This window comes from Lycium ferocissimum, chromosome 5 (assembly GCF_029784015.1).
Source record: "Lycium ferocissimum isolate CSIRO_LF1 chromosome 5, AGI_CSIRO_Lferr_CH_V1, whole genome shotgun sequence".
Classification (NCBI taxonomy): domain Eukaryota; kingdom Viridiplantae; phylum Streptophyta; class Magnoliopsida; order Solanales; family Solanaceae; genus Lycium; species Lycium ferocissimum.
This window is the reverse complement of record NC_081346.1, coordinates 68,532,107-68,544,959: the sequence shown is the minus strand read 5'-3', so window position 1 is coordinate 68,544,959 and position 12,853 is coordinate 68,532,107. Positions and strand designations below refer to the sequence as shown.

General features: G+C 37.0%; 2 protein-coding genes across 7 annotated transcripts; one reads left to right on the top strand and one right to left on the bottom strand.

Moving 5' to 3' along the window:
- The first annotated feature begins 666 nt into the window (after nt 1–666).
- LOC132057185 (uncharacterized) lies at nt 667–12,439 on the top strand. 6 transcript variants are annotated; one of them, XM_059449657.1, is made up of 7 exons: nt 676–815; nt 2,476–2,545; nt 3,840–5,230; nt 5,310–5,378; nt 5,464–5,662; nt 5,748–5,837; nt 12,082–12,439. In XM_059449657.1, exons 3-6 carry the CDS (start codon nt 3,878–3,880, stop codon nt 5,816–5,818), a joined length of 1,692 nt encoding a protein of 563 aa, XP_059305640.1. In that variant the 5' UTR covers nt 676–815; nt 2,476–2,545; nt 3,840–3,877; the 3' UTR covers nt 5,819–5,837; nt 12,082–12,439. The 6 variants fall into 6 exon arrangements, 5 of the variants coding, with proteins under 5 accessions (XP_059305638.1, XP_059305640.1, XP_059305641.1 ...); XR_009415088.1 differs by lacking the exon at nt 2,476–2,545 and adding an exon at nt 10,600–10,799 and having other exon boundaries at nt 677–815; XM_059449655.1 differs by lacking the exon at nt 2,476–2,545 and having other exon boundaries at nt 667–803.
- On the bottom strand, nt 9,286–11,646 carry LOC132057186 (WAT1-related protein At2g37460). The gene is made up of 7 exons (XM_059449659.1): nt 11,403–11,646; nt 11,199–11,261; nt 11,003–11,119; nt 10,580–10,820; nt 10,354–10,515; nt 9,860–10,011; nt 9,286–9,789 (listed from the first exon to the last, which is right to left on the bottom strand). Exons 1-7 carry the CDS (start codon nt 11,594–11,596, stop codon nt 9,579–9,581), a joined length of 1,140 nt encoding a protein of 379 aa, XP_059305642.1. The 5' UTR covers nt 11,597–11,646; the 3' UTR covers nt 9,286–9,578.
- Nucleotides 12,440–12,853: the final 414 nt, after the last annotated feature.

Here is a 12,853-nt window from a genome sequence, read left to right as displayed (position 1 = left end):
TTTAAGGTTTGCTCTTCAAAATCGAACTCACGCCTAGCGAGACATCCGTTCTTTAAGGATGCATAGCATAACTTACAAATTTTTGCGGTCCCTTCAAACGCACCGGTCTTTACTTTTTGGCCCTCATATCTGTGGCCTTTAATTTTTGTCTCTGATGCTTATTTAATGAAACTACCCAGATATGCTTCTCAACATAAGTTCTGTAATATTTTCATCTTTGGAAATTGAACTTTTGTCTCGCTCGGTATAAATTTTGCATGATATGCGCCTATTGTGTAATATTTTTCAAATTATGTTGAGTGTTAAAAGTTTTACCTTTTCTGGTATTACTTATGTCGATGTGATGACATATATGCCGAAGCTACACGCTAACTATGCCGAGTAAAATCTAAACTTAGGCTTTTTTCAGATTATGTTAAATATTGAAAGTTTTACCTTATCTCGCATAACTTGTGGGACGTTATAATACATATGCCGAACTTAAACGCTAGCTATGCTCCCGAAATTTAATTTATTTCGAGGGGGAGGGGGGAGGATTAAAGATCACCTTGGAATAGGGGCATTTGTACGAACATCCTATAACTTGTGAAATATTATGATGCGAAAATATAAATTCATGTTCCGTGAAAATTTTATTTGCCAAAAATTAAAGACCAGCACAAAATTTGGTTAAAAGTGCAAATGACCCCGCCCCCCAATGCCAGATATTTCTACTACTCTTCACCTCTATAGATCTCGCTTTCCGTACACTCGCCGGTGAAATACAATTTCTAATTTTGCGATCACTGGAAATACTTCGATCGGTACTTATTTATGTAATAATCACCATTATGCTTATATTTAATATCATCGCCAATGCACGTTGGAGTGTTAGGGTTAGGTTTTATAGTACTATTTATGCAAATGTCTCATTGATACGATCGTCACTGAAGTGCGTTGAATTGAAAATGTTGACAATTGTATAAGCATTGGTTGCAAATTGAAGTTTAATTTTAGCTTGACTGTAAGTGAATGAGTGTAACATCTGGTGCTTTTAACATTTTTGCAGTTAAAAGTATGCATAAAATAGTTTTATCATGTTTTGTGAATTTAAAAGTTTAATTTTAGTTCCAATGAGTGGTTTGACTATGTGAAACTGCTTATTTAGTGCAGAGAGTAAAAGTGCATACAATAGTTTTATCATGCTTTATTTTTTCTGGACCATTTCTCGATTTGTGCGTGTCATCCTTGGGCAGGAGCATGTGTTATGAATTTATGTGATATAGGAGAATCAATGCACAACGTTTTTGTTGCTATTATGGTTATATGTGTATCTTCGTCGGAGTGTTAGGGTTAGGTTTTAGACAATTTCTGTTGGATCATCAATGTTTCATTTATGTGCGTTGAGTCAAACTGACGTGCGTTGAATCGAAAATGTTCACATTTTTTTGTGGTTTCTGAGAAATTGATGCAGAATTGCATGAGCATTGGTTGCAAATTAAAGTTTAATTTTAGCTTGACTGTAAAGGACATTGGAAAAGCTTAATGAATCTTAGCAGTTGTAATGAGTGGTTTGACTATGTGAAAGTTGCTTATTTGGTATTCCCTCCGTACATTTTTACTCGTCCTCTATGCTAAAAATAGGTTTCCACTTTTACTTGTCCAGTTTGGAAAACCAATACCATCTTATACCTATTTTATCCTTATTGTTTTTTTTATTAGAAGGATTTTTTTTTACCCTTATTGTAATACTCGCCATTATGCTTATATATATGTATCTATCGCCACTGCATGTTGAGTGTTAGGTTTAGGGTTTTATACTATTTCTGTTGGATCATCAATGTTTCATTTATGTAAACAAACTCATTGAACTGATATGCTTTGAATTGAAATGTTCACATTATTTGGTGTTTCTAGGACTGATGCAGAATTGTAGGAGCATTGGTTGCAACTTAGGGTTTAATTTTAGCTTGACTATGAAGGATATTGAAAAGCTTAATGAATCTTAGCTCTAAGTGAATGAGTGTAATATCTGGTGCTTTGACGTTTTTGCAGTGCAGTTGCAATGAGTGTTTTGAATATGTGAAAGTTGCTTACTTAGTACTCTTCCCAATTTATGTGATACAATTCGGATTTCGAGAGTCAAACAAGAAAGTCTTTAACCACGATTTTTTCGTATGCCCTTTAAATATTTTCACTTGTTAATTATTGTGAGTTATAGTACCTTTTCTTTAGTTTCTAAATATGTTTTCAAAAAACTTAAAGATTGTATGTCCGAATCTCCATCAAAATAAAGACACCTGGTTCAACAACATGCTTGTGCATTTTAGAGATACTGATACTATATTTGCTTGTTTCTATTGATATCTCTACCAATGACTACATTGCTGTTTGTAATGTGAAGCTAAAACACAAACTTTTATCGGATGCATTTCGTCTTTCATCCTCCCTTCTGAATTAACTGCCATTCATATTCGGAATTTGATGCCAATTTAGGTCAAATGAATGTCATGCAACAGCACAAAAGACAACATTGGGTTGGTCTAGTCTATGTGGAGCAACTTAGGTCATTATCCCCTTCTCCACATACTTGATTGACTACGAATATTCTAATCAGATTGATCTCAGGAAGTATCATCAGATTAGATCATCTGTAAACTTGGAACTCCTTTTGTCGAATCATAATGTTCATAATTTCTTAATAAAAAAAGTGTTTGCAGTTCTTTTCTCTTTAACAAGCTTAGGTTGGTCATGGTAATGCTTATATGGGACTAGAACCAAGATCTTTTGGGGTGGGTGGGTGGGGGAGGACTTGAATTTTAAGCACTATGTTAAGACCTTCAGAGCTAATACCAAATTCTTGGAATTCTAATCTCCTGCAGCTGATGAACAGAGTAACACTTTAGAGTGAAAGAGATTGATTCGGAAAATCAAACCTGAAGAGTAGATACTTGATAAGCTAGTATTACAGTTTACAACTTGTCTCAAACAGATATTAAGTAGATCAATAAGCTAGTATTATGGTTTACAACTCGGCCTCGTCTCAAGTTTAGAGAGGTAGGTACTTGATAAGCTAATAGTATTGAGACTGCTTTTTAAGATTTATTGGTGATTCAACACATTTCTGAATTAAGTTATGGGTTCCTTAAACTTTTCTCTGTTACAACAACATACGCAGTGTAATCCCACTAGGTGGGGTCTGGGGAGGATAGAGTGTACACAGACCTTACCCCTATCTTGAAAGGTAGAGAGGTTGTTTCCAATAGACCCTCGGCTCAAGGAAAGATGAAAGGTAGCAGTAGTCAAAGGCAACAATAATGAAAGGTAGTAGTAATATAAGGCAGTAACACCAACCAGATAATAAGATAAACAAACTGAAAGAAACAAACAGGTAGCTCTAGAGAACTAAGATTAAACAGATGTACAAGACTACTACTACTCCTGGTACGGTATAGAGATCCAAGCGGTCTACCCTGATACTCGACCTCCACACCCTCCTATCAAGGGTCATGTCCTCGGTAAGATGAAGTATCACCGCCCCCCAAGACTTCTTAGGCCTACCTCTCCCTCTGCTCAGGCCCACCAAGGCCAACCTCTCACACCTCGTCGCTGGAGCCTCTGCGCATCTCCTCTGCACATGTCCGAACCAACGCAACCTCCGTTCACGCAACTTATCCTCCACGGGAGCCACACCCACCTTAATCTCAGATAGAAGTTGAATAAGAAAAGTAATGTTGAAGGAGTGTCATTCACAGTTGTTTAACCTTGCATTTCCCCTATAGTAACTAGCTTAGAGTCTTAATAAGACTCCTTTCCTCATAAAAATCTCAAATTCACTCTTTTTGTTTTACTCTTTGCAGATCTGCAAGATCTGAGTGGCTAAGTGAGTCCATATGAAATGGCTTATGATAACTCTTCCACGCTTGAGCCCAAACGTTCCCATCAATGGTTCATGGATGGTGTCGAGCCTGAATTGTTTCCGAACAAGAAACAAGCCATCGAAGTACCTAATCATAGTTCGTTCTCTGGACTTTTAAGTTCAAATATTGCTCCCTGGATGAACACTCCTGGTTTCCACTCAGTTCCAGGCCAATATGCAGAAAGGCACTTTGACAATGAAAGTGCAAGATCGCTCAGCTTTGATGACAGCAGTGTTCCATCCGTTGGCATAGGCAACATGAATATGGCTAGAAAGGTGATGGAAGATTCATTTGGAAGTGATTCCTCATTTGGTTTATCCATATCCCATACACTGGAGGATCCTAGATCAGGTCTTAACTTTAGTGGTATCAGAAAGGTCAAAGTCAGCCAGGTGAAGGAGGCTGAGAATTTCATGCCTGTGTCAATGGGTGATACCTATACCAGAGGGATCAGCAATGCAATGTCAAGCAATGCGATGCCAACAGATCATGCTTTTAGTAAGGCTGAGGAAAATTGCATAGCTATGGGACTCTCTTTCAATGGAGGTGATGATAATTTGATGTCATTAGGTGACACATTTAATAGGGAGGATAACAACTTCATATCTATGGGTCAACCTTTTAACAAAGTGGATAGCAATGAAATATCAGCGGGTCATAGCTTCAAGGAGAGCAACTCACTGTCAATGAGTCACCCTTTTTGTAAAGATGAAAACAATATTACTATGCTGAATCAAAGTTTTAGTAGAGAGGATGATAGCACTATATCAGTGAGTCACTCATTCAATGACAACAATACTGCCATAGCAATTGGTCAGCAATTCAGTAATGATGATAGCACTATTACATCAATTGGCCAAACTCTTAATAAGATCGGTGACAACAATCCACCTATGAGCCACTGCTACAGCAAAGTCAATGACAATACACTATCAGTGAGTCAGACCTATAGCAAAGTTGAAAACAATAATTTGTCAATGAGCCAATCTTTTGGCAGGGGAGAAAGCAATATCATATCTTTTGGTGGATTCAATGACGATGATGATATAAATTCTTCTGGAAGGCTGATTTGCAGTTATGAGTTATTAATGAGTCAGTCTTCGGGCCAACAATCGGATATTGTGACCGGAAAGCGGCTGGTCGAGTCAAATGCCGATACAATTACAAGTGCTGCTCAAATGGCTGGCAGTAAGGAAGTTATTTCTAAAAAGGAGGAACAGAAAGCAACTAAAAAGCCTCCTTCGAACAGTTTCCCTTCAAATGTGAGAAGCTTGCTCTCAACTGGCATGTTAGATGGAGTACCTGTCAAGTATATAGCTTGGTCCAGAGAGGTATACTTTACATTTTATGGGTTTCATCTTTGCAACTGTGATGTTCATTAGATGACACTATTCTTCCTTTGCATGGTAGAAGGAGCTTCGTGGTATTATAAAAGGCTCTGGTTACCTCTGTGGCTGTCAGTCATGTAATTTTTCCAAGGTACATTTGATGTCAATTTTCGTTATTGCAGGACAAGCTTGTTGTACAATTTACTGATCACATGTGGTGTAACTTCTACGTGTAGGCAATTAATGCTTATGAGTTTGAGCGCCATGCTGCTTGTAAGACAAAACACCCTAATAATCATATATACTTTGAGAATGGGAAGACAATCTATGGGATTGTTCAGGAGCTCAGGAACACACCTCAGGATCTATTATTTGAAGTTATTCAGACAATTACTGGATCATCCATTAACCAAAAATCATTTCGCATCTGGAAAGGTGTCTTAATTAACTGAGCTGTTAATATTCTAGAATGTGTATTTTTTTTTTCTCCTCATGTTGGCATCTTTTCTTCTGTCTTCAGAATCTTTTCTAGCTGCGACACGTGAACTTCAGCGTATATACGGGAAGGATGAGGTCAGACGACTGTCATAAAGAGGAATCCATATGCAAGGTATGATGCAAAACGCGCCTGCATCTGCGGTACCATATAAGTGTGTATTCTTTAATACTGTGCTGCCCTATAAATCATGGTTGATCCAGAACGGTATTTTTGGGAGTCCGTTGGCATAAACTAACAGCAAGAATTCATGATACTAATCCTGCACAACCTGTTATTTCATAATTATAACTCTCCTCAAACCTGTGTATTGAAGCAAGAACAGGCTCATCCATGCATTGCTAATTTAAAGATCTCAAAGTGAATTTTCACCAGATTTATTAGTTGAATCAAATTAATTTGTCTTGTCTATGGAAGCTATAAATTTTGTGGGCAAAGTTGGGAGTGGTTCCAAGTCAGTGACTGCAATGGAGACATTCTGGCAGTAAGATTTTGACCTAATTTAAATTGGTTATGTCGTTAGAGATATACAATATGTTGAGAAGAGATTATGAGCCTGTTTGGATGGGCTTAAAAAAAGCAGCTTATAAGCTGAAACAGCTTATAAGCCAAAAAAAAATTAGTTGGGGTAGCACAACTTATTACGCAACTTATTTTTTTTGGCTTATAATAAGCTGCTTTTTTTAAGCTAAGCAAACGGGCCAACTTCTTTTTTGGGCTTATTTTAAGCACAAAATGGCTTATAAGCTGGCCAGCCAAACACTCAAAAAAGCTGAAAACAACTTATAAGCTATTTTCAACAACTTATAAGCTAAGCCAAACGGGCTCTATATCATCTGTTAAGGTGCCCCTTAAAATGCAAATTTCAAACTACAAAGTCGACAATGGTTCAGTGAAAATGATTAAAAACATTGATAATGTATACGATGCTTATGATTTTAGTTTCTTAATTGAAAAAATAGACAAGTTTGACATTATTCAATGAACTGTGTTCTCTGCCTATGTTTTGTCTTCATGTTTCTCCGTATGCATTAACATTTATTTTCCCTTCACCCTAACCATATTTGAAAGGCAAGGAAAATTAGAAAATTATACTTGTCTTTCAAAAATGCTATACAGAGAGGGAGAAGCAAACGAAAAAAATAACATTTGAATGTGCTCTTACCGGGGTTAGCTAGAGACATGTTTAAAATAATTGGTACTCCCACCGTTTCAATTTATACGACATAGTTTGACTCAGCATGTAATTTAAGTTAAAATTGGAGACGTTTCAAACTTGTGGTCTTAAACATGACATAGCACTTTTGCTATGAAAGCTTCTCATTAAGGGTAAAATGAGAAGTTTATTGCTAGATGTTTCTAAATATAAAAATGTGTCATTCTTTTTCAAACGGATATGGATTAACTAGGAAATACTGTCACATAAGCTTTATTTGAACGGAGGGAGTAAAACTGTCCTTATGAAAAAAGTATTCAATTGTTTAAACTGTATGCCCCGCTAAATAGATGTCATGCTTAGGCTAAGACACCATAAATCAAGTACTCTTAGAGATGGTAAAACTTTTGAACATACGAGAAATAATCAATTAAGCTAGGACAAATTAAAAAGGAAACCTGATGATTCACTTTATCAAAAAAAATGGATAGCTGGTGATGAGATTAGGCTAATAGTATAAATGTGGAACATAAGGATTTAGGCAAGTGCATATACACATTGAAGTAAAAAGTTCAAACACCTTTTCACTTCATATAAAAATGGCACTCCCTCCTCCCATTTATTTGGCATGGAATTTAAATATGCGTGTTTGATGTGTATATGATATTGGAAGGAACTAAGAAAAATGTTAAAATAGAAGTTCAAAAGTTTTTCAAATGAAGCGAAATGAGTATTGAGGATTATATAGTTGAACCCAACTAGTTTGGATTGAAGCATTTTTTTCTTGAAGGTCGAAAATTTTGTTTTATAGGAAAAATATGGCATTAAAATTTAGAGTACATTAGTTCACTCATTTGAATCTTTAATTTGGTGAATATCATGCGTGTTATCAGTTCTTGTTACAAATGAGTCAGTTTTTTGAGACGTCCAAACATGTTGAAGTTTGTCACATATATTGATGAATAATAGACAACTCAATATTTTTTTATTGATAAAAGTGAAACTAAGCTTAGTTGTTAGTACTTGAAATTTGGTGGCTTGGGTGCTTTGTGGTGTAAGCTTCAATCCTCAAATTGCAATGTTTTATTTCAAGAATGCCAATAGTATGCTTGATATGGTTTTGATTTTTGAATAATTCCTCATTTCAAAGGGGTTTTCAGTACTACCTAAGTACTGGTCTATAATACAAAGTTGTTACCTCTTCAAAAAAGAAAAAAAAAATTCCTCATTTCAACTTGCTCAGCAGTCTGACACATAATTTGATGATATATGTGTTCGTTCCCGTAACCAACTGTGATGTCCGGAAGGGATGAAATAGCTTTGTCTCGTTAAACATGCGAGATATTTGTCTTAGGTTCCATGGCTCTCTAGTAACATGAGGAAGGTTGAGAACTTGTCAAAAATTGGTGAGGAGCCTAAATTGAGCAAGTTTCAGACTCTATTATCTTAACATCTCTGTTGCAGTAATTTTAGTTGCCCACATTCACATTGATGTTAGTTTTAGGTTCATGGTTCTCTAGTAACCTGAGGAAGGTCGAAAACTGGTCAAAAATCAGCGAGGAGCCTAACTTGAGCTAGTTTCAGACTCTATTATCTTGACATCTCTGTTGCAGACGTGCAGTAATTTGAGTTGTCCCACATTCAACTTCATCACACCCCCTCCCCCCCACTTTGTGAAAAGGCCTGCTTATCAAAGGAAATCTGTAACAAGTCCTTGCACAGATGGTTAACATAGAATGGACCAAGGACAAGAATGATTTTACCTTCTTTTTCCACAAGGAAGAATATGGAAGGAGACCACAAAGTTTCTCATACTATAGTAATCAAGCTATGGTGCTATTGATTATATGCTTCTAATTTTGATACACTAGTGTGTCCGTCTAAAGGCCTTTAGGTCCCTTTTTTTAGTTCCATTATTTTTCTCTTTTGGGGAAGACATCTATGGTCATCATTGATAGGTAAATGATCGGCGATCGAGTAGTATTTGTAATGTCGCGTGATGTCAATTGATTCATATTGGTCTGAGCCATACAACGGAATAACTGCTAAGACTGACTGATCCAAACTTTTTGGGCACTGATCTTTATCACAGGAATTTTTTTCAGATAGAACTTCGTTATTCTAGATCTGAAGTTCAAGAACCAACTTATCTACATGTCTGGGCATGATTATAATTTATACATGGTTAGAAGGGGAGCCTTGGTGTAACTGGTAAAGTTGCTGCCATGTGACCAGGAGGCCACGGGTTCGAGCCGTGGAAACAGCCTCTTGCGTAAAATGCAAGGTAAGGCTGCGTACAATAGACCCTTGTGGTCCGGCCCTTCCCCGGACCCCGCGCATAGCGGGAGCTTAGTGCACCGAGCTGCCCTTTTAATATCTATTCAACAGACCAAAAGAAAAAGCCTATTGGCTTAACATAGTTTAGTCATTCTATAGTTCAGAAAGGAGTTTCCAAAAGTGGTGGTTTAACTGGCCTAAATTTTGGGCACATGCTGTGTGAAATTTGGTTGACAACTTGAGATTCTTTTTCTATTTCCTTAGACCAGAAAGAAACTCCTCTTTATACATAAACCATCTTTAACTAATAATTACTAATTCAAGATGCAGCTGAAGAGGAGCTCATTTCTTAGATGAAGAGGCTGCTCTATAGCCGGACCTCCTTTTGGAATTTGGAAGATAAAGCCTCGAATAGAAAATCATTACGTGCTCTCATCTTTGGTAGCAGTTGTTCCTGTCGATGGATTGATGTGGATAACTGTCTGACTTAGATTTTCCCTGTCAATTTTGGTTTCATGCGTCATTTCCTGTGTTGGTATTGTTTGTTCATCGAGTGATGGAGATTTGTGATCCTTGCTTTTACCCCACAGGACAATGTAAAGACCGACAACAATCACAACAGCACCAAGTACCCTGCAAAAAGCATCACATTAGTTTAGTGTTGGTCGTAACTTATAAGAGCTTTAGGGGTTATAAGAATTACCTTCCCAGGTTCAGTTGTTCACGTAGAATGATGGTACTCATTATAGCTACAATAACCATGCTTAATGGATTGAAAGCTGTGACGAAAACAGGGCCTCTGTCTTTCATTATGATTCCTTGGATGTAATACGCAAGTCCTGAACAGAATATTCCCTGGATTGTGACATGGAAAGTGAGCAGCTTTTAATAGGCTTAACTTTATGAGATCGGGAAAAACTATGCTTCTAGATTATTTTTTTCTCACTTCTCTCATGTTACAGAGATAAGTTGCTCGCTACAATGGTTAGGGATTGATCTTTAAATTAATGTCTAAAATTTGACGAAGCATCAGCAGCTTCCAGATAAGATGTTCGATCACATATAGTTGTACAGAACTGGGAAATTTGGTGCATTCGTCGGATAAACATCTAAAGAACGGATACTTCTAATTTTTTTGTATGCTTGTATTCTAAGAAGATTTAACCGCATCGGGTTTTGTGTACAAGCTTAACTTACACTGTATACAGCTGCAAGAAACTTAGAGTCCCAGTTTATGGCCCACACTGCAGTTTTTCCTCTCTCCATTACCATTGCTACTATGGCTCCCTCAGCTGTTCCCAACAAGCATATCCAAGCAGTGAGCGAGAGCTCAGCGGGATAAGTCCGTAATGTGATTGCCTGCGCATAGAGTACTAGAATCAGATATACTGCTTACTTTCTAATTACTAAGTTCTATCTTTACCTGCAAAATCATGAATGCAGCCCAACTGAAGCACCCAATTGTTATCATGATGGAACCTTTGATAGCATGGCTTAGATCTAACCCACCACTTTGAGATTCATGACTGGCAATTCCTTTTGTCCAAAATAGTTCAAGTATTGGCCCTCGTACCAGTGTCATGATCATAGCTCCTGCAACTGTGGCAAGAGTGCCAATTATTTTTGCTTGGCTGCGGATGCTTGTAAGCTTCATCTTCTCAAGCCTAGAATAAACAAAATATGAGCAAAAAGAATTAACATCATAATTTGGGAATTTTAAATCCATGTTGGGGTTTTCTTGTTAATTCATGTTTGCTGATGATCACTGTACTGGGTATGTTGTTGTTGTTGCTGGTGATCATGTGTGCAATTATATATGTAGAATGAGACAAAGCATATAATTTACCTGAATATCCAGGCCATTATAAAAGTAATGGCAGGAAGAACATTGGACATTGCAGCTCCAAAAGTGGCTGTTGTGTATTTCAGGCCAATAGAGTAGAGATTCTGGTCTATGACTGGCCTGTTGGTCAAGAGAGTCATGTTTATGTTAGATACTGATTGCTTGGAGAAAAAACGAAATTGAGTGTTTTAAGACTTACTCCAGTATGCTAAGAAGTACCAACTTAGCAAATATTGAGCGAGTCATCTTTGGTCTTACTTTCCTGTTAAGAGATATTCAGCTTGTCATCTAGGGGGGATATTAAGAAAGGCTTTTCTTATTTGTCTTTCTTCTACTGGGCAGTAGACTAGAACTGAAATTGCAAACACGTTAACTGAACATAGGGAGGGAGGGAGAGACATACTTATCTAGAATTATTGCAAAGGGAGCAATAACCAGAGTGGCAACTGCGTGGCGGTACACAACAAATACATAGTTGCTCATTCCTTCATTCAAGGCCATTTTGGTGAGGATATCCATGCCCGCTAGCCCAAATTGGAGAAAAATTACAGCAAGAAAGGGTTTTGCTCTGTTGTATAGTTCAAGTATTGCCTCCATTGTTTACTTGCAACAAAGCTCAACCTCTTTGAGAAAGCACTACTATTGTTGTAAGGTCACAAGTACAGCACAAGTAACTGCTGCTTTTCTGTATATATAGACAAATCCTCTCACACAATTTTCGTTCTCTCTGCCCAGTATCTGATCAGCAGATGTGGACAAAATCTGTTGGATTTTCATTTGTGTACATAATTTGTTAATTAATTACTCGGAAAGCCTTCCATTTTTTAAATGAAGTGGCTTAGTCATCTGGACCTACTTGTCACTTGCTTCTAGGAAAAGTAAACTGGGACTAAGCACCCTTTTATTTTGTTGCTATACTTTCTGTTAGTTGCCTGCTTTTTATGAGCTCAAATGGTCTTATATTGGTTTAATACGTTCTCATATATCTTAATATTTTGAATATTCAAAATTGTATCTTATTCTTTGAGATAATACTTGTACCCCGTCTATACTCATATTCATGGATATTAATTCCTTTGCAGGAACTTCTATGGTTATATACAACAGATTGACAACCAAGGTGCGTTGGTTGCGTGCTCAAAGAAACTGTGTTTCTCCTTTTGCTATTGGTCCTCATAGTTGATGACTCCGTTACTGCCTTGATCCTTGGTAATACTTCCTGTCAGATAGTCATGGCTGTAAATTATATATTTCCTTTGGTTCTAAATTTTTGTTAACAGATATATGTAAATTAGAAGTACATAAGTTTTTGCACGCCGGTTAAATGAGAATCTATGTGTTAGAAATTTCCCCAACTGAGCGATGATGAGTTGGTATCATAGTTTTATGCCTAGACCATTGGCAATGCAGTCAGGTATCCTACATTTTCTTTTACTTCTCTGTTGATTTGTTCTTTAGCCCCCATGGCAGTACACCGAACTTGCCACTTCTGAATTGAATATTCTTGTGGATTTTAAGTATTATAACGTCTGATACCTAGCTGTGGGCAAAACCTTTGTTCCAAGTGCCTAGGTTAGGCACATGAATATTATGAGGTACATGATCTTAAAGTTACAAAAGGTTCCAGTAAATGTTCACAGGGCATTAGTCTTTTTAAATTCGTATCATGATTGATCTGACTATATTGATTTCTTTATGGTTAGACCAATCACATTGCCAATATCTTTTGCATAAAAAAATCTTCTGCATCAAAAAGCATAGGGGTTTAACTGTTTACGTGCCAAATTGCCAACCTTTTTGATGTTGCATGTTGTGTTGGTAACCTTTTCCATTTTTTATTTTTATGTATAGAAT

Bases quoted from the DNA above. Each gene is read 5' to 3' on its own strand.
- LOC132057186 (XM_059449659.1), bottom strand. From the start codon at position 11,596: ATGGAGGCAATACTTGAACTATACAACAGAGCAAAACCCTTTCTTGCT. The intron at 10,821-11,002 runs GTAAATTATATG...TGTTTATTCTAG, and splicing joins ATAATGGCCTGGATATTCAG to GCTTGAGAAGATGAAGCTTA. The intron at 9,790-9,859 runs GTAATTCTTATA...TGCTTTTTGCAG, and splicing joins GAACAACTGAACCTGGGAAG to GGTACTTGGTGCTGTTGTGA.
- LOC132057185 (XM_059449655.1), top strand. From the start codon at position 3,878: ATGGCTTATGATAACTCTTCCACGCTTGAGCCCAAACGTTCCCATCAA. The intron at 5,231-5,309 runs GTATACTTTACA...TTTGCATGGTAG, and splicing joins ATATAGCTTGGTCCAGAGAG to AAGGAGCTTCGTGGTATTAT. The intron at 5,379-5,463 runs GTACATTTGATG...TTCTACGTGTAG, and splicing joins AGTCATGTAATTTTTCCAAG to GCAATTAATGCTTATGAGTT.